At 40.7% G+C, this 27,691-nt stretch overlaps 1 protein-coding gene across 6 annotated transcripts; it reads right to left on the bottom strand.

Moving 5' to 3' along the window:
- Positions 1-271: 271 nt before the first annotated feature.
- ITPRIP (inositol 1,4,5-trisphosphate receptor interacting protein) lies at positions 272-26,528 on the bottom strand. Of its 6 annotated transcripts, none has more exons than XM_023496075.2 (3): positions 26,040-26,528; positions 11,748-11,828; positions 272-2,420 (listed from the first exon to the last, which is right to left on the bottom strand). In XM_023496075.2, the coding sequence occupies exon 3, from the start codon at positions 2,405-2,407 to the stop codon at positions 758-760; it is 1,650 nt and encodes a 549-aa protein (XP_023351843.1). In that variant the 5' UTR covers positions 2,408-2,420; positions 11,748-11,828; positions 26,040-26,528; the 3' UTR covers positions 272-757. The 6 variants fall into 6 exon arrangements, with proteins under 6 accessions (XP_023351843.1, XP_023351840.1, XP_031811661.1 ...); XM_023496072.2 differs by having other exon boundaries at positions 11,748-11,858; XM_031955801.1 differs by lacking the exon at positions 26,040-26,528 and adding an exon at positions 18,663-19,435.
- Between the last annotated feature and the right edge of the window lie 1,163 nt (positions 26,529-27,691).

Consider the following 27,691-nt stretch of genomic DNA (forward strand, 5'->3'; position numbering starts at 1 on the left):
GGGAGTTGCTCTGTGAATGCTGGAGGAACCTGCCTCATTTCAGATCTATACACTTGCACCAGCATGCCCATCATCCTTTTATTTTCTTTTCTATTTTTATATAAATAATGGCCAAAATGGCTACATAGGATGTAAGGCTGAGTCTGGAAATTCTAACATTAGGACCCTGGAGGTACTTCTAGTGGCAGGAGCCCAAGCCAAGGACCTGGTAAAATTTTAAGAAAAGCTAGGTGCTTTTTCAGTATCAGCCCTCCTCACCGTTTCCTGAGACTCCCTGCTCTGCTTTTTTTTTTTTTTTTTTTTTTTTTTTTTAAGCAAAGCTATTCAAGTAGAGATTGTGAACCTGATGTAAAAACAAACAAACAAACAAAAATGATTACACCCAAGTCAAAAAACTTGGAATTGTTCCTCACTTTCCTGCTGTAGAATACCAACTCCATAGTGGTTGGGAGAAGGAAGGAGAAAGGAGAGAAAAATCAAACAGAATTTAAAAAGGAATGATTCCTAAAGTAAATGGAACCATCAATCACCAACCAACTAATATGACATAAAAGCAGTCGAGTTGTTTCCTTTGGGGGTCCCCAAGTCCTACATTCCCTGCTCCTGGAGGCCACTGGTTTCCTCCAGAGGATGAGCATCAGCTCCTGAGAATGTCTGCTTCTTTTCGGGTCTGGATTTCCAAGTGATTGTGAAGGCCTGGGGCCTGAGAGAGTCATGTTTTACTCCCCCTGACCTTGGCCCTTGCATTCCTGCTACCTTAGGAGAGGGTCCGTTTCTGATGTGAGCTGGAGTGGTCCACAGGGACATGCAAGGAATACTCACTGATGAGGGTAGATGCGTTCTTCAGCATCTCATAGAAGGAATCTACTGTTTTCTGATAGAGACTTCGCTGAAGGACAAAAGGACAGAAAAGGTTTAAGGGCTCTGCCCGCCTGAAGAGCTCAGGGATACCCATGGTGGCGGGCACCTTCTGGTTGCCCACAAAGAAGTGGTAGAGCTTCTTTTCCAGAAGGCTCTTCTCGAGGAAGCGGAGTAGGTCATTCAGTCGGGATTCCAGGTGCCCGGACCCCCAGTCGGAAGCTGACCGGGCCAGCAGCAGATGAAGCAAAGCTGTCTTTAGGTGGTAGCTGTTGAGACCACTGACTCCCGTCAGGCGATTTTGCTTCGTTAGTAGAAAGGAGGCAATCTGGAGGCAGCTGAGGTGACAGGAATTTTCTGGCAGTGCCTTAGTGATCATCTTAAGAAAGTGTCTCTCATAGACAGCAAAGGAGAGGAACCAGTGCGTACTGGAGGCGGGGGCCCCCACAGGGCGGCCTCTGGGGAAGTGAGAGACGAAGTAGAGGTCCGAATCCTCGCACTGGACCACTGGGATGAGGTTGAAGGGGATGAACTTCCCTGAGCGAAACTTGATCTTCAGGGATCCAGGGGTATCTAGGTGGCCAAAGGCCAGGTCGAACTCGTACTTGTGGGAGATTTGTTGCCAAGCTCTGGTGAGGGCTGTCTGGAACCACTTCATGACTTGATCCATATCTAAGAAGGGAGAGTCCTTGAAACACAGCAGGTCTTCCATCTCGCTGCTGGACCCCATCTTGTTCTTACTGTGCAGAAGGCAGAGCAAGTCCTCCCCCAGCTTGGTCTTGCCACAGATGCAGCCCACAGAGTCCTCGTTGAGCCAGCCCACCTTGATCTGGCCATAACCCTGGAGGTCCAAGGGGACAGATTTGCTGAGGCACCAGACCTCTGGGCGGAAGCGATAAGGCTCTGGGGGTGTGAAAGGTACAAAGAGGTCGCACAACAATGGCTTGTCCACCCTCCAGTTCTCATACATGCTACCCACCCCAATGAAGTCTTCCACCTCCATGTCCGAGTCCCGGTTACACACACTCCTCAGGGCCTCCAACAGATCATCCACAAAGCCTTCTACAAACTCCCGCGTCCGGACGGCGTCTCCGGTGGTCCCTCGGATGCATCGCTCATAAAAGTGGGAGAGCGTCACCTTATCCGGGAGGATGATGCCTTGGAAAGTGGTCCTTGGGCTGGGAAGGTCATCTTCCTCCCCAGGAGAGTCGGGGGGGATGCCATCCAGGTAGTCCTGCCTCCACAACTCAATCATCAGGAAAACGATCATGCAGAGTGTGCTCCATAGGTCCCAGGCCAACCGACCTTCGTTCTGCTGCTGGCCATCCTCAGCATCCTGCTTCAAGGCTTCCTTCTCTTTCTCCATCCTGGCCACCTCCTCCTCCAGCCTCAACTGTTCCAGCTGCAGCTTCTCCTGATGCGCCCTCATCTTGTGGATGATTTCCTCCTCATTTTCTGGGATCGTGGCATTCTCCCAAGGAAACAGGATTGGATGATTAATGATGGCAGTGACCACCACCAGGCAGACCCTGAAGATTCCTGCTGTCATGCTGAAAACTTCCCTAAAAGGAGAAAGAAAAATAAAGGGGGTGGGAGAGAAGATGAATCTCCAAACAACTTCTGTCCTAATTATTGTGCTGTGGCTGATCTTTTCTACTGCAAACTTAAACGCCTCATGAAAAGACTTCTTTCCCCATTCTCCTCCTCCCTTCTCTCAGTACAATCTTGGTTATTTGCCCACCACCTCCCAGACAAGATAGCACAGGCAGGGTCAGCCTATGATAATTATGAAGTTGTTCAAGTTTGGAGCCCTATAACCCTTCCCCAACAGTTAAGCTGGCTAAGTTCCTTCAGTGACACCCCAAGCCGAAATCAGCTGAAGCCACTCTTTTAAGACAAGGAGAATAAACAGTCCCCTCCCTCCAGTGCATGATGGCACATGCTGGGAGAGGTTTTTTGGTCTCATGTCAATATTTCCTTTTTGGTGAATTTCCTAATTCACACTCAGGGAGGTTCACGATCTTACGACATTTGCTGTGGTAGTGATGGGGGAGGCAGAAAAGGTTTTCTGCCCTAATGACCATCTCTAGAAAGTGTTTTCTTTGGGAGAAAGGCCGCAGATTACCCACAACTGACCAAAAAAACCAGGCTGAGTCAGGCCAGCTCCACCTCAGGTATGGTTTGCTGGAGTGCCAATTGGAGGAGTCAGAGGTGGGAAAAGAAGAAGGAATTCCCTGGGTTTCTGTCAAATTTAGGGTAGGAAAAGAACAGCTTTTCAAGATGAATTCTCCAGGGTACCATTTAGAACACCTGGGAAAAGGATGAGAAAGTAGAGGATCTAGAGGAAGTGGGGGTGAAATATTGTTCCAAGGGAACAGAGCCAAGCAGATGCTGTTTTCTCCATCAGAGAAACCACAGTGGAAAGAATTACTGGAGTCAGAGCTGGCAAAAGTGTGAAGCCAGTCAAGTCTATAGTGGCCCTTGAAATCTCTCTGTTCTTCAACCTGAACATCTTGCAGCTTCTCAGTCTCCCCTCTTTCAAAGCCTGCTATCAGAAGCTTCTTGATCACTGTTGATATAAATAGCGGATGATGGATTTATAAAAATCTCTCCCAGAAAGATAGATAATTACTGGAGGATCAAAGCTTTATTTTATTTTATTCAATTAAAAGAGAGTGCTAGATTTGGAGTGAGGAAGACCAGAGTTCACATCTTGTTTCAAACATTTATTGGCTGTGTAATCTTGGATAAGTCACTGAACCACTGCCTACCTCATTTTCCTCATGTGTAAAGTGAGAATAATAATAGCTCCTATCTCCCAGGGTTGTTGTAAAGATAAAATGAGTTAATGTTTATATAACACTTTCCAAATCTTATGATGCTATATAAATGTTAGTAGGATAACAGCATTAATCCTACTAATAACATATCATCCTAACTAATGAGGATAATATGAAATCTAAATCACCCCTTACCTCTGACTAGGATATTACCTCTCATAAGGAATCTACATAGAACAGATAGATGATGATCTTATCATTTAGAGGAAAGGATTTTCCATTCTTATAAATAACATTCACAATGAGGAAGAGTCTTTCTTTCATTTGATATACTTGGCTTCCAATACATTCTTTTTTTACCTATCATTGGAAAAGAGTTGTAATTGATTCAGGAAAGTCAATGACCAGAGACAAAAAAATGGAAAAAATACATACTATGGGCTTTCCTTGTTCCAAGCCTCAGTATCCTCCTTTGTTAAATTATTAGATTAATATCAGTAGTCCTGATAGAGGGGCAGGGGACCATTAGGAAAGAATACTATTTTTATGTTATCAGATATGAACACTGCAGTAAGATGTTTTAAGCTTAAATTTTTTATTGTTGCTGTTGTTGTTCCAAGAAAGGCTTCAATTTAGGGGTATGTATGTGGAAATTAGATATAACTGTTTATATCAAAAATGATCGATAAATTATAGATGAAAATAAGGCTCACAATTCCTTTTGACTTCAAAGGGATATTGGGAGGACCAAATGATATACTCATTTGAGAAAGTATTCTGCAGAGCATAAAGCTCACTCTGTATACACATATACAAATAATTGTCATGTAGTAGACAGAGCACTATACTTTGGGAGACTATAAGTGGATAATTTCTTTAATTATTTTGATGCTTCAGTTTTCCCTTAAAACAAGCCTAATACCACTTATATCAAGTGCCTCAGAGAGGAGTTATAGGAGCAATACTTTTGGCTGACCTTAAAACCCCATGTTGCTGTGAGTTGTTACTATGACGTACAAGCTGATGTGGGTCCATCTGAATGGAACACTGCTTACTCTAAGCCCAAACAAAAGGAGGAAGGCAGATGAGTGGGATGAACAGGCTGCTGGTTCCCATGGGGAAAGGAGGCATTGGGCCAGCAAGTTCCTGAGTCATCATCTTTATGAAATTAACAGGTCTTCAGTGGACTGAGCCAGGCTTCTCATCTGAGAGCAGAGCTACTATTTCTTCCTCATTAAATTTTATGATCCCCTTTGTTTCCAACATTACAACAGTGATGGGCTGGGGAATTGGTCCAAAGCAGAGATTGGGGCCTTAGTGGCTCACCACATCTCCCCCAAGGGACCAAAGGGACCAAATTATTTGAAATTTCTGCTACCTCCTCATTCCAATTTAGCCACATACAAAATAATCAGCGTTTGAACTTCTAGGAAAGGACAGTTGGGAACCAAGATTGTAAAGGTGTGTGTGTGTGTGTGTGTGTATGTGTGTACACACATGTATGTAACACAGGATGGCAGCGTGAAGAATATCTACTGATTTTAAGAACTCCTTCAGGATAACTGTATGGGACACTTGCCAAAAGACATAATTTTCTTGACTTTTTAAGAGAAAGAAATTCTAAAAACAACAACAACAAACTACCTACTTGTAGACTCCTGGGTATGAACATCCCTGAAATCAAGTTAGTCTCAGCTTGGTCAGCAGCACACAGACTGAGGGATCTCTTGTTTGTGGCAATCAGATTAAAAAATAAATTAGGGTCATCTTGTGAGGTAAGTTTATATCAGGCTGCCAGGAAATAAGCAGGAAATGCCGCTAAATTCTCTCTTGCTCTCCTCTCCACCCTGCCTTCTGGAAGGTTATAACCTCACTTAGAGACTTATAGAATTTAGAAATTAAAAAGATCTCCAGAACATCATCTAGGCCAGCCCCCCTCATTTTTACAGATGGGGATACTGAGTCATAGACAGGTTAAGTAACTTGGCCACAGTCATGTGAACGATATACAGCAAAGTCTGCATTTGAATTCAGGTCCCCTGATTTCAAATCCAGTTATTTTTCTTACTATGGTGAGTTCATGCCTTCTGCTAAATTTTATTAGGCAGAGGATCTTGGAAAAAAGCTGAACAGTTCTACATACACCATTGCTTCATGTGTTCACCCTCCCATATTTCTCTCCATACATCCTAAACACTAATCTTGGGTGATAATTCAGTCTGGTTTTTCCTATTTGCCTCTCATAGCTGTCTCTCAACCTGTTGGTCATCTAGATAGACTTTTATGTCCAGATATTATCAGTCTTCTCTCACTCCATTCTCTCCCTACCAAGGTTCCCCATATTTGGCTGATAACAGAAAGTATTTAAATATCAAATAAGGAAGAATGAGGCCATTTTTCTTCTTCCCAAGCCCATAATTCAAATACCTACAGTCTTAAAAGCTTAGAGCTAAAAAGCTTAAAAGTCCAAATAGTCTCTTTCATTTTACGGATGAGGAAACTGAGGCTCACAGAAGTTACATGACTTGCCCTACATTATATATGTAGTCAATGTCAGAAGTGGGATTAAAACTCAGGTCCTCCAGAGCCAGGGTTTCCATTGTATCCTGCTGCCTATGAGTTAGTTGATTCAACAGTCACAGTCCTTAAGACTGTGAAGAGAGCCCAGTGTATATTTTTGTTCTGGAACAGCTGGACCCGTTCTAGTACTAATCCAAGAACATGGTCTTGATCTTAAAGGTATATGTGAGGCAGAGGAGAGATTGAGCTAGATAATCCTGTTATAATCTCTGGTTGTCTTTGAGAAAGAGATGACCCAGAGGGGGGCAACCAGGATAGTAAAGAACTTTGGTCCCATTGCCATATGAAGATGAATTGAAGAAAGATGATTGGCCAGAAGAAAAAACTAGAAAGAAGATGGGGGGAAACACAACAGGTGATCCTCTAATATTCACAAGGGTTGTAACACAGAAAACTTATTCCAGCAGAACTAGGAACAATGGCTAGAAGCTGCAAAGAGGGAGACTTAGGTTTCACATCAGGAGAAAAGTAAAAATTAGTGCTATCAAATGGGCTACTTTAGGAAGTGGTGTTTCCTACTCCCTTGAGGTCTTCAGGCAGAAGCTGGATGATTATTTCTCAGCATGTCAGAGTAGATATTCTTTTGGGAAAGGGGGACATGAATTGGGATTTGATGGCTGCCGTAGGCCTTCCCAACTAAAAAAAAAACAAGATTTTGTGGGAGGACATCACTGAAAAAAAATCTGGGTGGGACACTTGATTCTAGGTAGATACTTTCTGCACCAGATGATTAGCTATATTTAATTAGGAGAGTCTTAGCCTTCCAAGATTTCGTTAATGTAGGTACTACCTTCCTGTACAGATTACAATCCCTACACTTTTTCTAGTGCAATCCAGTCCATGTTCTTCTCCATGTCCTCCACAGAAGATCCATCAGATGCCTTCTTCTGGCATATATAGTATCTTGAGGTTGTATGTAAAGCTCAAATTTTTACATTTTATGTAAATATGAGTTATGATTAATAGAAATTGAGATATGACTAGTTTATCTTTTTTGCTTATCAATAGCCTGGATGATACAATTTACATCAACTTGAGATTACATAGTTCTCAAAACATCTACCAATATTGAGTTGAACTGCCCGGTAACTAGGTGGTGAAGTGAATAGAGTCCTGGGTCTAGATTCAGGAAGACTTGAGTTCAAATCCAGTTGCAAACACTTATTTACTAGCTATGTGACTCTGGGCAAGTCACTTAACCCTCACTTGTTCCTCATTTGTAAAATGAGCTAGAGAAGGAAAAAGCAAACCATTTCAGTATCTTTGTCAAGAAAACCTCAAACAAGGTTTTGGTGAATCAGATGTTATTTAAATGACTCAATGGTAGCAACATCATCATCATTTATAACATTTAGTACAATGCCTAGCACATAGGAGGTGCTATATAAATGATTATTCCCTTACCCTTGACACTTAATACAGTGCCTGTCAATACTAAGCACTATATCAATGTTAGTTATTATTATTAATGTTATTGTTATATCATGCAAACCTTGTCTAATGGCCAAACTAAACTAAAAGGAGATTACTCTGCCATTTAAATTTTTTTCATTTTTTTCTGCCCTTTTCTAAAAATGGAGAACAGAACCTCACTTAAGAGGGAAACCAACTCAACACAACTGATAAAAATATCAGTAAGTGTGAAATGAGCATCTTTTTAAAGCCCAACCCTGGGCCCCAAGGGAGATAAGAGACACAAAGTTCCAGCCCTTGAAGAGCTCACAGTCTGGCTAGGGAGACAAGACTTATACCCATGAAAGATAAGAGAATTATAGAAACATCATAGCAAGGGAAGGCAACTGAAAGCTCCTTTACTTCTATGTCTTTCATTTTTCAGAGAAAAACAAAACAAAACTGAGACCAAGAGAAGGGCAGTGGCTAATTCAGGAGTGTGAAGTACATTCTTATCATAGTTTGACAGGGAATTCAACAGTAGCTCAATATCAGGGATCAAAGGATCGGGAGAGAAAGGAACTTTGGAGAACATTTAGTTTGTTTAATTTTTTCACTTACAGAGGGGAGGCTGAATCTCACAAAAAGAAAGCAACTTGCCCCAAAATCGAATACATAGAAAGGTGCTGTGAGGGTGATTAAGAAAGGAGAGAACCAGCTAGAGCAGCTACTATTCACCTTTGGCTTTCTTTTTCTCTACCTGGATATTTTGAACTCAGAGATGACATTCCTTGAACCACCATCCCCCACTGCTATTAGACCTGACCAAAGTTTCCCTAAGATATTCTCAGAGATAAATAACACAAACCCCAGAGAAATGAAGTTATGCAAAAGGAAGTATTTTAATAAAACAGACAAAAGCCATGTGATACTGAGAATTGCTCTGGGATTTCTATTCCTATGGAATATTACCTCCCAATTCCTCTGCTTGCTATTCAAGGCCAATTAGTTGGACAGGCATTTATTAAGCACCTTTTATATATGCCAGACCCTGGGCTAAGTGCTGGGGATACAAAGAAAAACAAAAAGTCCCTGTTTTAGGAATATTCACTGTCTTATAGGAGAGACAATGTGCAAATAACCATGTACCAACAAAGTATAAACAAAATAAATTAGAAACACTCAACAGATGAAAGGTACTAGCATTTAGCTTCTAGATATTTTGTCTCCATCTTAGTTGTCCTATTTCATCTCTTCCTATTCCCCTCTCACATTCTCTCCACTGGTCTCTTTCCTGTATTATGACAATTCCACCTTAATCAACTAACCAATATGCATTTATTAAGTGTCTACAATGTGTTGAACACTGATGATACAAATAGATACAAAAATAATGAAATAGTCCCTGTTCTAAAGGAGATGACATTTTATCCTGAGACAACATATACAATTGTAAGTATATATCTTTGTCACAATATTATTAGAATGCCCTTACCTATCTTCTTTCTGTAATTGAACCCTTCTCACCTCATTCAGTATGTTCCTTTACTTATACTGCTCTGAGGCTACAGTGCTCTCTCTTTTCTGAATTTTTATAGTCCACAGTTTAGCATATACTTGTTTGCTAATTATTCCATGATGTTACTCTTGGTTTCTATGATTATAATCCAGTTTTTTTGAGGGAGAAAGGGGTAGGGATACTGTCTTTTCCTGTATTCTCCACGGAGCTGGGCTCATAGCAGGTGATCAATAAATTCTTATTGGTTAATCGATCCCATGTAAAGAGGTAAGGATAAGGAATTAGTTTTCCAGAGCTGTGGGAGTGACAAACTTTTTGAAACTTATCTACAAACTCAGGGATGGAAAAGAGCTGCTTAAAAGGCAGCTAGTATTGGCTCAGACTCTCTGGTCTGTTAGGAAGAGCCAGGGAATATTGAGATTCCTAAAATACTTAATCTAAAGGAAGGCTTCTTCAACTTTTTCTACTTGTGACCCTTTTTTTTCCTCAAGAAATTTTTATATGACCTCAGGTAGATGGGTATATAAAATTGGTATATGAATCAAACATTTGTTGATAATAAATCATAATTTTGTGACCCCCCCCCCACATTGCTACCAGATTGCAGATGGGGTTACAGAATGGCCACCAAAACTGCCATGCTCTCCACACCTCAAACTCCTAAACTCCTTTTGTTCACTCTGTTCTTCCTCTTCTGGGAGAAAGAGAGAGATGAAGGGTCATAATGATGGGAAAACTCTGTCTTAGCAAGAGAAGCATTTTTAAGGCAGGTCTGGACACTTGGGTAGGGCCATTGCAGGTAGATATCAGGAATCTCTTTGGTTCAAGGGTCTCATATGGCACGACTAGGTACTTATGAATTAAGGATAGACATGGCAGAACAAAGAAATGGAAGACATTTACAAAAGGAAAGACACTGCTAAAGGCAGGTAACACGTTGAATGAAAAGGTAGCTAATATATGAATTGATTATCAAAAAAGCTTGGTTAAGCTTGGCCTGAATTTAATAAGATGAAAGTTAATTGGGATAAATATAATGTCTCAAACTTGGGTTTAAGCCATCAATTGCACAAGTATAGGCAGGGTGAGATATTGCTTGAAAACATTACTTTTGAAAAAGATCTAGGGGATCTCAGTGGACACTAAATTCATTATGAATCAAAAATTCACTGATGACCAAAGCAGAGCTAGGTTGATTACTAGATCTAGTCTAGATGTAGGCTGTATTAATAGAAGTATGATGTTCAAAAACAGAGAAATCCAAAGTCTTGCTGTACCCTATCCTGATTAGACCACACTGTATTATTTTTGTATCAGAATATTTATTCCTGGACCACCTTTCAGGAAGGAGATTAAGAAGCTAGAGGACACCCAAAGAAGGGTCTCCAGAATGGTGAGGATTCAAAACTATGAGAAGATTAGATTTGTGAAAGGTACACAGGATACAGCTCACGTACAAGGAGGATAAGAATTCTATGTGGTCAGAAGTAGAAGCAACAGGTGGTGGTTGCTGGGAAATCCATTATGGTTTGACATAAGGGTAAAAATTTTACTCTATTTTTAGAGAACGCTACTTGCTAGGGCTGCTTTGGGAGGTACTTGAACAAAGGCTGAATGAATGCATGACCTACTTGATAAGAATCATCATAGACAAGATTTATGTTTTGGATTGAGATTAGGCATGACCTCTGAGATCCCTGTTAACCTTAAGAAGCTATGATTCTAATGGAGAGAAGAACAATGCAAATAAAGAAAAAGAAAAAAGACTCTAGAAAGGTGTTTATATTGGGGAGAATAGTTTCAAGTCTCTGTTTTTGAATCCTCTCTCTTTCTCTATATCCTTAATTCAATTATTTTCCCTCCAGCACATTTTCAAACTCTGCTTTTCCACATCCTCTTCCTCTTAGCTTTCAAACATGCTTGGATCTTCTCACCCCCTCCCTCAGTCTCCATAGAGGAAAATTTTTTCTTAAAAAAACCACCACCACCACCACCACCACCACTACCAAAAACAGTAACTTTCATTTGACTTACCTGACTCTTCTAGCTTACTGTGATTAGCTTACTGTCTTTATTTCTTTTTTTCCCAATTCCTCCATCAACCTTATCCCTCTACTGAAGATCCCATGCCTTTCACTTATTTCTCATAATTCTCAAACTCTCTGTAGCATTTAATTCTTTTCATTGCCTTTCTTTGGTCTCAATGAGACTACTCTCCTTTTCATCTATCCCCAAAGTATAGGCACACCTTCCCAGCTGTACCTTTACCCTTTTCTTTGGCTATCATTGGTTACTAAGTCTTAACTACTGCCTTCCTGCAAATGATTCTCAGCCAGTACTTCTCGTAATCTCCTGGCCTATAAGGAAACTCTAGTTTAGCCAGAAATGACAAATGGTGCCTTTTCTTGCTTCTGTAATTTTGTTCATGTTGTCTTTTGCCAGTCCTGCCCTTTTAACATAATCCTACCTTTAAGGCTCAGTTCAACTTTTACTTCCATGAAGAGTTTCTTGACCAGATCAACTCTTTCTGACATCTCCTTTTTCTAAAATCCTACAGCACGCATAGATTCTACAGGAGTTAGACACTTAATTGGATGCAATTCATATTGATACTTAACTGTTTCAGGAGTCTTGCTTCCTCAACGGCTTCTTGAGGGCAGAGCCTTTTTTCCTATCCCTTCACGGTGCCTAATTTAGTGCTTGGTACAAAATAAGGGATAAGTATATACCTGTTAGATAAAGGAGCAAAGTTTCTCTCAAGATCAATGAATATTGTAGAGTTATGAGTAAGCTTTAGCACTAACTTCTAGCTCCACCCCATAGTGACAGTTATTTGGCAGAGAATGCTCTGAGGCAAGGCACAGGAAGGGACAATGATATGCTTGGGTGGACATGCAGACATCCTTCCTGCCCTCAGACTGCAATCCTTCCCTTAGGCAGAAGGTTAGAAAGGGAAATATGTGCCATCAATCTTCCTGAAAATAAAAAACAGTTCCCTCCCTGCTGCCTGATTCCAAAATATCCAAGATCTCAACACTGTCCTAGAGATTATTCTTCTGTTAGAGGGATAGATGCTGAGCATATCATTGCTATAGTCAAATCTCTTCCATATCTCCTCATTACCTATTGAATAATATACAAACTACATTCTGTTCTCCAAAGCCTTCCTTCATAATCTCAACACAGCCTACTTTTCTAGTCTTTCCTCCATTACTACATCCATCATAAATTCTGCTTCAGTCAAACTTGTTTACTTCTTGTCCCTTGAATACACCCCATGTTTCTACTTCTATGCCTTTGCTCTACTATTCCCTATATTTGGAATATGTTCAGCAATCAACCATATTTCCTCCTTGAATAGAAACAGACTACACACTGATTTAAAAAATCAAAAATTAACATTATCAATATTATGCTATATGTTTATTTTTGCTAAGCATTTCCTAATTACATCTACTCAGGAGTTTTGTGGGTCACTTGCCTTCAGTCAGCAGTAAGTTTGTTACTTCGGTAATTCCACTCTAAATTTTACATATGGAGAAAATGTGACTCAGAGAAGGAAAGAGATTTGCCTAAAGCCTTTTAACCCAGATCAAGGATCAAAGACTAGAGGGGGAAGGACCTTAAAGGCCAATGCACCACACCAACCTCTTAATCTTGGGTGCTTTTGACACTGCACCTCCCAAATTTTCATAGAATTATAATTTAAAATTTGCTAGGAGGGTGGAGTGAGGTCTGTCCACACAGTAATAGAGGGACAAATGTTATAGTAAGACAAAGGTCCTTCTGTTTTAGAGCAAAAGTGCTCTGGGAAAAGTACATGGTGTGGCATTTTCCCATATTATGGGATTCATCTGTACTTGTTTCTCATATATATATATATATATATATATATATATATATATATATATATATTTTTTTTTTTTTTTTTGCCTATTGACTCATATCAGTTAGGTTGTTATGGGCTGACTCACTCCAAGGCACCAGCCTACCTATATCACCTATATCTATGCTCCTGTCCCAGCTGACAGTTGTGCTGTCACTTCCTAGATCTTGACCAGTCTGGGTCTAGGCTAGAAGACAGAGCCACACTGAGGTACTCAGATAAGACCCAATGGCAGACAGAAGGAATAGATCACTTGGTTTGTCACTTCTGTTTAGGAAGCTCAGGCTGGTTTCAACACCAAACCAGCCCCCTTGTTTTATCCCACCTTATTCAGAGAATAGAGTAATCTGGCCTAATATTAATCCCTGGGAGCAACCTCTCTTTGTTCCTTCAATAACAAAGACAGATCAGAAGTGAGAAGCATTCTGTGAGGGCTCTTCCAACATCATCAGAAAAATGAAAATTCTTAAAGGCTTGCCAAATGGATGGAAAGAGGCAGTTTTCTCACACTTCTTCATGTCACAGTCATATGCCCTCCCTCCTCATCTCTCTCACCCATTTGCTGGTAGGATAAGATCTTTTTTCCTCCGGAACTAATAAACCTTTAACTTCTGGTCTGGGAAACCCTTCCTGTCCCCTGCAAGACCCCTCACCCATTATACTCTTCTTCCCAGACTAAACCTGGAATGAGGTAGAGACCAAAATTCAGGGTCAGGGGAGGGACAGAAGATGGGAAAAAAGCTGGGAATGTATATACAAACACACACACACATATACACACGAGGCTGTCTTTGGATTTGTAAAAGTCTAACAATCTCTTTCATCTTAATAAGGGAGAACAATAACATCAGACAAAAAAGAATGAGTCCAGCCCAGTTATAAAAAATTAAGAGCTTGATTGTTGTGCTCTCTGCTGCCAGGGGCTGGCTGAACAATAGTGGGGTGTCTGCCTGCCCTACCACCCTCCTACATACACCCTGGCTGCATTACTCAGAGCCAACCAGTTCTATTATTTCGAGAACCAAACCCCTGGGACCGAAAAGTCATAGAATACAGTTAACAGTGCCAGCTGCTTCCTCCCATTTATCCCCTTATTAACTTGTATATTCATATACATACTCAATTCTCTTCTTCCCCCCTCCCCTTCCCTTTCTCCTTATGCCCCATCCTTCTAGACCTAAATGCTCCTCAGGTTTTCTCCCTCCCACTTCTTTTTTAGAAATGTATTTTCTGGAAAGGGGAGATGTCGAGGTCACTAAGCTGGGAAACAGCTTTCAAATGAAAAGAAGGGGGCTTTCCTCTCCTCTCCTTTTGAATAATGGCATTAATTTCAATTTCCTTTCTGGCTGGGGAGGCAGTTAAAAGATCTGGGTTTGAATTCCATGGTTATCATTAGCTTGTGGAATTTTGGGTGTCACCTAAATTCTTTAAAGTTCAGTTTTTTCATCCTTAAAATCAAAGAGCTGGGCTAGATGATCTTTGAGGTCTCTTTCATATCAAAATATTATAATTTATAATGGGAAGTTATCATTGGAATATAAAAATGGATGCAATTAGACTTCTGCATTTATTCACAGGGAAAATGCTTTGTGGAAGGGGTGGGAGAGGAACTATCCTGATCTGTGTTTTCCTTCACAGATATAAGAAAATTTTCAAGGAAGAAAATCCTATTTACTATTGTAGATCATTGGGTGCCGCCCTATAACTTACTGTCTTGAGTTGAATGGGGCATTGTGAGATGAAGTGACTTGTTTAGAGTCCTATAATTAGTTTATGACTGAAGTAGAATTTGAACCTAAATTCAGTTCTCTATACACACAGTCTCAGTTAGGTGACTCAGTGGATACAGCTTTGGCCTGAGCATCAGAAGGAATTGAGGGCAAATTAGACCTCAGTTTTGTGACTCTGGGCAAGTCACTTAACCCTGTTTGTTTTAGTTTCCTCCGCTGTAAAATGAGTTGGAGACGGAAACGGCAAACCACTTGGGTATCTTTGCCAAGAAAACCTCAAATGGGATCTTGAAAGAGTCAGACATGATCAAACAACAACTACTATGTATAAGGCTCTGTGTCATAATCCCTGGGAGATAGAAAGAAGTGGTTCCTCATGAAGAAACAGATTTGATTTCTGCCCTTAAATAAACTTACCATTGAGTGTCAATGAGAGTATTACTGAGTCAGGAACAGGGAAAGGGTGATTAGTGAAAACAGCTGATATTTACATGAGATCCTAAGGTTTACAAATGGCTTTCCATACATTATATGATGAAACATTTTATCATATCATATTTTATCACAGATGATAAAATATTATATGATTAAACAATGATAGAAGTGCTATTTTTATAGAAGAGGAACTCAAACTTCAGAGAAGTGGAAGTTACTTGTCTAGTGTCATTCAATTGTTAAGAGTCTGAAGCCAGAATTCAAAATCCAACTCTTCTTGCCTCTTAAGTCTAATGCTCTTTTCTGTAAGCCACAGTGCATCCACTGATGCAAATCTGAATGACATCAGAGTTGAGTAAATGAATAAGTAAAAAATGTGTGACCAAAATGATTGTGAGACTGTGAGAGTTTCTGAGAGGCAAGGAGATGGAGTAGGTTATGCTGTTGAGGACTCTGCTCTCTGGACTTTCCAGAAATGGTCCTTCTTTCTTTGTCTACTAAGATCAATCGGGGAAAAGGTCATAGATTATTTTGGATGTTGTAGAGGGAGAGTGGGAGGGGTGTGTGTGTGTGTGTGTGTGTGTGTGTGTGTGTGTGTATCTAAGGGCAGGAGGTATTTGGAGATACAAGACATATTGTGAAGCTCACAAATGGATAATGCTGAGTGACTCCCACCACACGGTTTCCATTTAATTTGGGTCTGCAGAAGCCCTGCATTCTCAGTGATTGTGGAACAAAGAAGTGAGAGAACAAAGGCCACTTTCATAAACCCATGGCTGAGGGCTTCCAACTCCTTTTCTATCCTCCCTGGACATTCCCAAAACGACAGCCAGTTATAAGCACATTTGCTCTCAGCCTCTGGAAGTGTCCCAAACTGCAAGATATTCTCCCCTAACCACCACCCCCTTCTCCTTCTTTCCTCCCTTTTCTGTCCTGCTTTTCCCCTTTTCTTCCTCCCTCCCCTTCTTCTCCTTCTCCCTCCTTCTCCCTTTCCTTTCCTGCTTCCCTATCTGAAGTTGGTTTAGAATAGAGAATTCAGAAGCAGACAGCTAAAGAGAAAGGCAAAAGTAGAGAGATAAATCAGCATAGCCCAAGGCAGCTTGAAAGCCAAATTTGAAAGAAACTCTAGACCCCCTTTCCAGGCCACACATTCCAGTCACTCTGTGTTATTCATCTGTGGCTTAGATGTTTCAATAATTATGTGCTTTATATTTATCTAGCTACTTTCATCCGAGGATCTCAAAGTACTCTGGTGGTGACTGTTATTAGCTCTATTTAAAAGATGGGAAATTATCCCACCAAAAAAAGATGGGGAAATTGAGTCCCATCTGCCTGACAATTGAAACCCATCTACTTGACATCATACAATGAATCATGGGAAAGAGTGGGAACAGTCTTAGGGGCATGAAAATGAGGATAATAATTAATTTCTCTCTCATCTTTGTCTCAAAATTGCTTTATCTTTCTACACAAAGGATTAAGATATAATCTGTAAATACCCTTGCCATGCAAAGGGTCATAATCAAAGCAGAAATACCACTTGCATAATTAGCTTTTAGAAGACACTTGTAAATAGAAGCATCATTCATAAATCTCTACTCTTTATAGCATATAAGTCTGACTTCCATCTTTACCCAGAGCTATGTTGATATATAACTCAGGCAACTGTATCCAGGGAAATTTTTATGATTGTTGTTCAGTCATGTCTGACTTTTTATGAACTCATTTGGGATTTTCTTAGCAAAGATGCCCTGAGTGATTTGCCATTTCCTTCTCTAGCTCATTTTAAAATTGAGGAAACTGAGGTAAACAGGATTAAGTGACTTGCCCAGGGTCACATCCTTAATAAATGTCTTAACCTGAATTTGAACTTAAGAAGATGTCTTCCTGACTCTAGGCTCAGCACTTTATCTATTTTATCTTTTTTTTTCATTATTTTTTCATAAAATCTAATGCTAAGCCAAAGTGGAAGGCACTTGATGATCTTTTAGCTCAAACCTCTGCCTCAAAGCAGGTTTTTCAAAATCTATTTTCAAAATGTAATTAATCTTTCAAAAATGTATTTAATATTTCAAAATTTCAAATGCAATATATTTCAAAAATGTAATTAATATTAATTGCTAACATGTCTCTTAAAAAAATCTGTCATTTACAAAGTATTCTAATTTCACCTGTCCCTATACAACAACTTCAAAGTGTTTGTATTTTACAAATGAAGAAGTTATATGTTAATGTCAATAAATGTCAAATGGGGCAGGATTGAAAACAGATCTTTCTGTCACCAAGTTTTGCACTCTAGATGCAAGTATCATCAAGGAGAAAAAAGGTTACCACATCTTCCTTCTCTAACTTATTCTAGCTTCTCATCACTTTTCTAGATAGGAAATTCTATTTGCAATCTTCTGGTTATAGCCAAATGTTTCATTCTTTGGCTCTGTCCACATTCTGAGTAACAGAAGCAATTAAGGGGACACAGCAAGAATGACCCATCACAATTCAGACAGAGCTACTTCCCAACTAAGTGAAGAATATCAGACTTCTGGGCTCATCCAATTCCAAACTTTCATAAGTGGAAAGGACAAGGCTGCAGTCCCTTGTGTAACTTCAAAAAATTATAGGATCACAGAAACAGAACTGGGTGGGACTTCAGTTCTCTCATTTTATAGGTGAGGAAACTGAGGCACATAGAGTTATTCAATAACAAGAATGGGCTTTGAAGTCTTGCATTTTCCAGATTATCCTATACTGCCTTGCCTTTCAAAGAGACTCCCTAATCCTACATTTTTTTAAGGATCCTCCCAGGTAGAACTTTAACTAAAAACACAAGTTTCCTTATTTAAAGCAATGTCTGTTATACCCTTGGGGACAGAGTCAGAATTAAGAATCACAGACTATTAAAAGTAAAAGGAACTAGAGTTCCTCTTGATCAGCTCTATTGCCATTCCCACTTCTTCTCCCATTTATAGAGGAAGAGGCTGAGACTAAAAAGTAAATAGTAGTTGATGAGCCATAATGAGAATCTGGGTCTCCTCATTTCTTGTCCAATATTTTTACCACTGTTCTGCAGAGTAAGGGAGTAGGAGATCAAAGGTAAAGGTAGGTAGATGCATGACCAAGACTAACCTGGAGCCATGTTTCACTCCACACCCACAAGCCACAGTTTGAAGAACCCCGTGGGAACCCCAGAGTTCCTCTTTCCTTCTGCCATACCCAGAATGTACTGGTGGCAGCAGCAAAGGTAGCTTCCAACTGAGGTCAGCTGAGACTTCTAAAGCTTCCCTTTGCCACCACCTTGTTCCCAGCCTCAAAAAGGCCTGTGAGAGCAAGAAAGGGTTAGGGCTTAATGACCCCTGGATGCTATTCCCTCATTCCCCCGTTCCATCCAAGTGGTTCTACCAACAGACTGGTTATCTATGCCAATTATACTCCCTGATGAAATCCCCAGGGAACTCTAGGAGGGTAAGGTCTTTGAATATCCTCACTTTGGGACGTGCTTTCATGCCAATCAAATCTTAGATGGTGTCTTCTGAGCATCTTGCCTTGTTGTACTGATATTGCCCTTGGCAACAGTGATGACACACCTGGACTGTTACTATTCTAGTGATGTCATAGATCAGGATAGAAGCAGTTGGAGAGAGGACTACATGGCAAAGTGGGAGATTGTCGCTGCCCAAATGTATTTGGAGATGTTTGACAATCCACCAGAAGAGGCTTAATGATCTGATGAACCTCTGTCTAGTTCCAAATAACCTGCCCAATCCCCCACAAAAGAAAAGTGTCCTCACAATTCCTTTTTAATTTGCATTTTTGTTATAGCTCATTCCTAAAACTTAACTCTCCCTGTGAATTTTTCAAGCCTAAAAGAAACAAATTTTATGACTGGCAGAATTGTGCTTTACTGCTAAACAAACCCACTTGAAATGGCACCCTCTCCACCATTCTAGAACTCTTAAAATCCTGTAACTGAGTTCCTTTTCCCCAACTTCAGTGGATGATGGCAATAAGAAGGTAGTCAGACCTTAAGATCCAGGGACACAGAAAATCCCTCTAGGCTCCATTAACTATACAGAGAAGGCTTAACTATACACAAGTAGCTCTAGTTCCCTTAAAAAAGGTCACAGAAATCCTTTGGTAACTCACAGGGCAATTATAATTATAGTTATGTCCTAACTAGTGTGACTGTAGATGTCAGATAAAGCCTTAAGCTAAAACCCATACCTGGATGTTCATAGACTTTTAAAAATATTTTGATAAACTATTTTAATACAATAAATATATTTTTACAATAAACATTTAACAAATGCTTTATATAATTTTAATTGGTTTCTATTGTAATCTTAACTGTTTAATGCATTTAAAAACATTCTGGGAAGGACCTCATAGATTTTACTAGACTGCCTTGCCAAACAGTCCTAGGATACAAAAATGGGTCAAGACCTGCCAGCTCATGTGTATTGACTCTGCCTCTCAGACCTGGACACGCCAGTGAAGCCTTCAGATCAAGAGCTATGAACCCAGCTAGGTGGTGCGGTAGAGTCATAAGGATCCGAGTTCAAATCTAGCCTCAGACACTTAAAACTTACTAGTTTTATGACTCCAAGCAAGTCATTTAATCATTATGCCTTGCAAAAAAAAAAAAAAAAAAAAAAAAAAAAAAAAAGAGAGAGAGAGAGAGAGAGAAAGGAAAAAAAAAAGCTATGGGCTTCTTCCTTCTGGTTTACCATTATCTGGCTCCTTCGGTTTCTAGCTGGCCTGCTTGAACTATAGTCCCTGAACCTTAGCTATTAGTGTTTTAAGTACCTCATAACCTCAAGTTTAACCACCTTGAGACTATATAAATCTCACTGCTATTACAAAGACAACACATATCTGCACTGTTAGGCTTTTAATATTTAGAAGGGAATTGATACCAGAAAGGAACACTGCATTTGAATCCTAGAGAAAATTAAAAACGTTTTTTGTGGGGGAGAAAGAGGAACAAGTATTTATTAAGTATTTAACAAATAGCATGTCATTTGATCCTTAAAACAACCTTGTAAGGTAGATGCTATTATTCTCCCTGTTTTACATGAGAAAATTGAAATACATAGAAATTAAAGGTCATGTCTTAATCTGAGCATCTGAGGCGGGATTCAGCTTTGGGTTTTACTGACTCCAGGCCCCTTTATGTATTACAATGCCCTCCAGTCGCTACCCAGTCACCGGGCTGAGAAAACTTTAAGGAATAAGAAAGGGATAGAATGGGAGAGGGAGACATTGAGATTGGAAGCCCGCTTTTTGAGAGGAACCACAGAGCAGCATAATGATACTGGAGCCCACATGGGCCTGCAAGTGCTGCCTTCAGGCAAACATTTTTGTCCTGTATTGACACTGAGTCAATATTTGTTGTTGTTGTTTGGTCATTTTTTAGTCTTGTCCAATTCTTCATGACTCCATTTCTTGGCAAAAATACAGGAGAGATCTGTCATTTCCTTCTCTTCTTTGTCATTTCACTGTACAGATGAGGAAACTGAGGCAAACGGGTGAGGTGACTTGTCCAGGGTCACACAGTTGGGAAGTGTCTGAAGCCAGATTTGGACTTTGAATCTTCCTGGCTCTTAGCCCACTAGTCTATTCACTCCACCTCCTAGCATATTTATCAAGTGCAAAACACCACGTGCCCACATATACATGGTATATTTTACTCAAGAAGCAGGGGACCCATGTGGGCTAGGAAAGTTATCACTGAGCACACTGGGTTCACCAAAGGAAGAAGTGGAGGGTTACAGCTCCTAATCAAAACATGATTTTGTAGTCAGAAATTTACACTTTTGTCCTTGATTGGTAGCTGATGACTGCAAAACAGCAACTCATAGTATAATTCTGGGCCTATGTGCTAGGCTTTTACCCCAAGGTCTGGCCAATGGCACCTGGGATCAAGCTCAGAAACCATGACCCTCTGTGAACCCTCTTTCCCCACTCATCCTGATTTTAAGCCTTTAGTATCCTGATTTCTCAGATTTGCTCTTCTTGAAGGATTTGGTATTAGTCCCTTACACCTGACTGCAAATGAAATGAAATCACTATATGCTTTCTTTCCTAGGAGGATGTGCAGTCATAGAACATAGATAATAGAAAAGATATTAGTGTCATGTAACTCAATCTCCCCCTTTAAATATTAGGAAATAAAAGAAAACAGAGAGATCAAGTGATTTTCCCTTCCTAGACCACAAAGAAATAATGTCTGGTGACTCCAAACTCTGGGCATTGAAAAGCATGTCACAGCTGTCACTCCCAAACTTTCTCTTTCACGTTAGAATACAAAGCTGTGTCCCCTGTCAAAATGATTTTGGTTTCTGCAAGTAGGTGAGGCATTCCTCTTTTCCTAAATAGGTGATCCCTTATTTTATTTAAACACACAAAATAATTTTGATAATAGCTCACATTTTATTTAACATTTTAAGGATGACAAAGTACTAGGCACGTATAATCTCATTTGATCCTCAGGACAACCCTGTGAGGGAGGTACATTCTCATTTTGCAAAAAGATTTAAGGGACTTACCAGGATAACATACCTAGTGAGCATAAGTAAGTAAGATCCTAAGGCAAGACCTGAAAGATCTTTTAAAATTCAGGTCCAACATCCTATCAACTATAGGGCTCTCTTGTCATAAAAAGGAACTCATAATTAGATGTCCCAGTTCTAGTCAGAGGTATTCACTAATTTGTCCTCTGGAAGGGCAATTCTGAACTTCATGTCTTCAGCTCTTCAGCTTTCACTTTGGGAGAAAGGGTAGTTTGAAGCCCAGCTTCTTAAACTATGTGTTACAACCCCATAATGGGGTCTCATAACAATGTGAGGGTTGCAAAATTATGATTTATTATCAGTACATGTTTGATTTGTACACGTATTTTACAGAGCAATATACCCAGAGTTATGTAAAACTTTCTTGGGCAAAAAAAGAGATCAAGAGTGGAAAAAGCTGAAGAAGCCCTGGTTTAAAGGACTCTTTGCCAGTTCCCTCCTTCCCTCCACCCTTTCCCCACTGGCAGCTGTGGGCCCTGAACCCTGCATAAAGCAGCACATTTCTTCTAGACACACCCGGGCAACACTTAGTCATTACCTTGATCCATTGCAGTCCCCAAACTGGATTTGCTGCCTCTTGCCACCCACTAATTAAGAAGGGGAGTCACCAGGTATTTGTCAGGAGCTGTCACCAAGGGCTATTTGCTTCTCTGCTACTTTATCTCTCATTTCTGATGTCAGACCAGTTACCTACCCTGCCCCTTGTATTAACCTTAGGATCTTTTCTTTATTATTAAAGGAAACACTAAAGTGTCTTTCCTATTGCCTTTCTGTTTTCCTAGCTTAGATCAGTTTTTCAGCAGCCCTGCCTACATCCCTGTGATGACTACTGGTACACTGACTAGACCATCTTCCCTCAGCAAACTCAAGAAGCTTCCCATAAGGCGGTGTTGGATTCAGGGAGCAAATGAATCCAATTTGAGGAAGAACCAATGGTCAGGCATTTCCAACCTAATCCTCAACCCTCCCTCAATGCTACATATTCTCTTGCTCAAGCTATACCATCATACTTTCTTCACGGGAATGTGGGGGAACCAGACACAAATTTAGAATTACAGAATCCTACAGTTGGAAAGATCTGGTTACCTTGTCTAACTTCCCACCCAATGCTAGACTCCCTTCTACAATCTGACAAATCATTCAGTCTTCCCTTGATTATTTTTCCTAGACAACCTGTTTCGCTGTTGAACAAAGGAATGGAACTTTTTCCTAAAAGGATCAATTGAATATCTTGTAGAGGAGTTCTTACTTAACCTTTTTTTTTGTCACGGACCCCTTTTGGTAGTCTAGAGAAGCTCATGGACTCCTCTAAATAATGTTTGTGTTGGCTATATTCTTACCGGAAGGAAACACTTAATTTCAGTTACAAGTTAATGAAAATAAAGATGCACTTTTCCCCCATTCAAATTCACATACCCTCTAAAATCTATCCATGGAATCTAAATTAAGAACTATTTATCTAGTACAACCTTTCCTCCATTAGTTTAACAGATGATGAAACTGAGGCACAGAGAAAAGATTAATCTAGTAGCTAATTAAGATAGTAAGTTTTTAGGGAAAAAAATTTACTCACAGGTCCTAATTCTTCAGTTCCAGAGCCATACAGAACAAAACTAATCTTTCTTCTGTGGTGAACCTTCAAATACGTGAAGAGAATGACCATGTCTCCCCTACCTAACAAACCTCCCAAGTTCTCTTCTCCAGAATAAACATTCTCAGTGCTTTCAACTATTTCTCAGATGACATTGTTTCAAATCCCTTTGCCATGGTGATTCTCAAACAAGTTTGTCAGTGACCTTCCTAAAGTATAGGAGCTTGATGTAAGTCTACTCCAGATGGATCTGATTGAGGTAACCTCTCTGCTGTTAAGCTCATTTTGTAGGAGACTTTCTACAGAATTCAGCTGAAAGAATGTCCTTTCAGAGCCTTTTCTCCCTACTTACTTTCCCATACCTGACTTTTTGAGCTAGGATCAAAAGACCTTGTTCCTATATGAAACTCCTAAATCAGCAGGATCTTTGAAAGATATCTTAGTTTAGAGGTTCCTCTTGTTTCCCACACTTGAAGTGAGTACCAAAGCAAAACTAACCCAGATGTTCTTTATTTCAAAAAACAGTGCTTTGAAAAGTGAAAAGCATCTGGTTCATGGGGAAGAAGTTAAAAGTTTAGAAGTTTTCACACATATGAACTAGAAGCTAGATATGACTACCTCTCTGAAATTATTCAAACTGTAGGCTGATTCAAAGGAAATATCCCCTTTGTACCTACGCAGTAAGAGACTCAAGAAGATGGTAGTCATCCTATACATATGGAAAATATGAGTCTAGCATTGCCTGAAGCAGTCACACACACAGAGAATTAGTAAGCAATGAGAGGCAAAAAAGCACTATGGTTGTACAGATGGATAGAAGGATACATTAACTAAACAGGTCATTATGCTATTATTGAGGGGTGTGCATGATCCACATTCTGCCAGGAATTTGAAGTGCAATCCCTGGAGTAGAATGCCCCTTCCCTATCTCCCAGCCTACCTTCTCTCAGGAAAAAGGCATCAAGAAATTGAACTTGCATTTGCTTGGGAGGTGAGCAAGATGAAAAACTCCAAGCAAAATCACAAAGAGGAAGAGGAAGAGCAAAATGAGGTGTAGTTTTAGATCTGAAAGAGGAACTGGGTGTGAGGCACTCTCTAGCCTCAGAACCACTTCAGTTTTAGCACCTTGAAACTAAATCAGGAAAGGAGGGATGCATTTTCTCTTTGGGATAATAAGCTCTAAAACTGGAAGACCAATTAATTAATGAAGATCAGAAGCAGAATTTGAACTCAAATACTCTACCTATAAAGCCAAAGATTTTCCCACTGCACCAACCACCATACTACTTCCTACATCTGAAAGAGATGGGTCATATTTATGTAGGTTCCCCTCCTTTTTCCTCTTAGGGAGTCCTCCTTTTCCCTGAATACTGAGCTGAAATTCACAAGGAAGGTATATAACTCTGTGGATTGAGGGTGGAGAAAGGTAAAGGATGCTGATCATCCAGGAAAAGAAGTTTTGGTCAACAGAAAAACTTGCACACAACAAGTGGGTCCTTATCACAGCTTCAGAAAGAGGAAACTAAGATCATCCGGTCATGGTGGACACCATCTCATTGCTTCACTACCTTCACAAGCCATGGACTGCAACTACCTTTCACCTGAAGAAGGAAAAGTTGCCTTTCCCACTAAGATTTCAGGGGTCCAGGAAACCCTTCTTTTTCCTTATCAGAGACAGATGAAGGAGAAAGAATAAAGACTTAGATTCTAGACTGGCTTTTCCATTAGCTAGCTTTGTAATCTTGGACAAATCACTTAACTCTATGTACCTCAGACTCCTCATTCTTATAACAAAAAATGGATATGGCATATCATCAGTTCTCAAACTTTTTGGTTTCTGGACCCCTTTGGACTCTTAAAAAAGTATCCAGAACTCCCCAAAGAGCTTTTGTTGATAATGGGTTTTATCTATTGATAATTGCCAAATTAGAAAGGAAAATGTCTCAGTCCCATTATGAAAATTATTTTGACTTCTCAGACTCTTTAAAAGAGTCTGGGCACTTCTGGGGAGTCCCTGGACCACACATGATCTCTAGGCTCACTTACCAGCTTAGCCTTAGACCCTATCATTCAGATCAAATGACAGAATTGGAAAAGGGGGCAAAGATGGAGGTTCCATCTCAGGTTAGCTTTGTCTCAAAATATATCAGCAACAGGAGGTACAAAGCCTTTGTATCCCTGCCTAGTCAGAGTGGGAAAACGAAAGCGGATTTGACGGTTTAACTGCATCCTTTCTCGGCATGGGCAGAAAGAGGGAGGAAGGAACAAAAAACACACATGCACTACATTTGGTGTCCAGCTTACTCAGCCCTGTACTCTGTACCACAGAGTGCCTTAAAAGTCATTTTTTTTTTTTTTTTAAATTGTAGGAGATTTGGAAGGCAGCTTAAAACCGTAGCCTGGGAGCCAGGAGCCCGGTTCTAGTACTGGCTTTGCCATCACCTTGTTACATGATCACTAGGAAGTCAGTTGTTAGCTCTGGGTCTCAGTTTCTTCGACTCTACAATGAGGAAATTAGCTGCTATGAGTCTCTAAGTTCCTTTCCTCCTAAATAACTACAAAATAACCCAAATTCCCTTGCTCCTTCTCCCCCTTCCATTCTTCACGGCAGGCACCCACCAAGAGTATTTCTCCATCGCTTCTGAAGAAAAGTATAAACATGCACAAAAAGAGAAATATAAAACAATGGTTCCAGGACTTACCTGCAAGCAGTCGACTTTTTTGTCCGCCACTTGGTTCTGTCCCGCTACTTTCCCCCCACCCTAAAGTGGGTGGGTTCACAAAAAGTTTACGACGAGTTGGAAACTTCGGTGTGACAACTGTTTAACTGCTGCCGGGCGTTTCTCCGTGTAATGAGCTGCGAGGAGCCGGCGACAGCTCTGCTGACTCGGATCTTCTGGCCTCCATCAGCCTGGCCCTAATGGGCTTCAGGGGTTGCTCATTTCCTGGATGTCAGAGAAACTTTTTTTCCCTCCTTATAAGAACAAAACCCCCGCCTCAACTTTCAGCCTAGTAGACGCTGCTTAAGGAGGCACTGCCCCGGCTTCAGAATCCGGGAGGCTGAACCGGCCGAGGGACCGGCAGCTGGACATCTCCCTGGGGCTGGGGCGCGAGGCTACCCCGGCCGAAGCGGGGGTGGCCACCGTAATCTAAAAGGTGCGTGCGGGGAGTGAGGCGGCCGGGGCAGACTGCCTTAAATAAATACCAGTTCCTGCTCGCGGAACGGAGAGGGTTAATTAAGCACCACCCTCCCGCCTTTAGCCTAGGGTTGCAGCCGCTTGGAGTTGCTGTAGCGACTACCGGAACAGACGCGGTGCCTCTTCCCCACCTCCCTTCCAAATATTTCCAACATAAACCTTGGGAAATGTCTGCCCTCCTCCTAGCTACGTGCGAAGCCCTGCAGCTGGGCTCCTGCAGCTGGGCTCCTGCAGCTGGGCTCCTGCAGCTGGACCGGGAATCCATCGGAAAGAACCTTTTGCGATCTATTTACTTCGATAAACTACTTTGTGGAGCAGCCTCTTCTGCTCCAAGTGATCTCTCACTTGGGAGAAATGGAGTGAATAGTAGCAGCGGTCAGCCACTCAAGGAGCATTTATTAACCATCTATGTCCCAGGCACTGTGCTAAAGTAAGATCTGGGGGCACAAAGAAAGGCAAGAGTCCCTGCCCTCGGGAGGCCCATCGGATATTAGAGACAACATGAAAACTACACACATGAACACATGCACACAGAGACAGAGAAACGGGAGATAGAGACAGAGACATAGACACAGAGAGAAATCAAAAGCGCGGCAACCCGATATTTGTGTAGCTTTGACATGCAGCATCCCCTGACCTCTAGGATGGGACCAGCAGGGAGCCTGGATAAGCTAGTACTAGCTCGACATTTAATTTGCCGAATATCCTGGGGGCAAATCATTATGATTTTCAGCCTCATTTTCCCCAATCTGTAAAGTGAAAGAGCTGGGATAGGTCGTGGAAAGTACATTAGATTTAGAATCAGATCCTCTCAGCTAGTTACATGTGATGTTTCGGGTAAGTCACTTAACCCATAATTCCCCTTTACATTATAACCTGGTCAAAACCTGACCTTTTTGGTCTTCCCGTTGCATCTCTTTGCCTTTGAACAGCCTGGTACGTGGGCCTGAAAAGTTCTACTTCTTCTTCTCCAGTTTTAAATATTATGGTAAAAAAAAAAAAAAAAATCAGCAGTTCCTTTCAAGGCTGAAGTCCTACCTTCTGCTTTAAAGGCTTTTCTTCATCCTCCACCCAGTTAGTATTCTCCAACATCTCCCTCTCCTCCAAAATACTTTTTATTTATTTTGTATATATATCTCTCCTTTCAGAAAGTAAAC

This window comes from Sarcophilus harrisii, chromosome 2 (assembly GCF_902635505.1).
Source record: "Sarcophilus harrisii chromosome 2, mSarHar1.11, whole genome shotgun sequence".
NCBI lineage: Eukaryota > Metazoa > Chordata > Mammalia > Dasyuromorphia > Dasyuridae > Sarcophilus > Sarcophilus harrisii.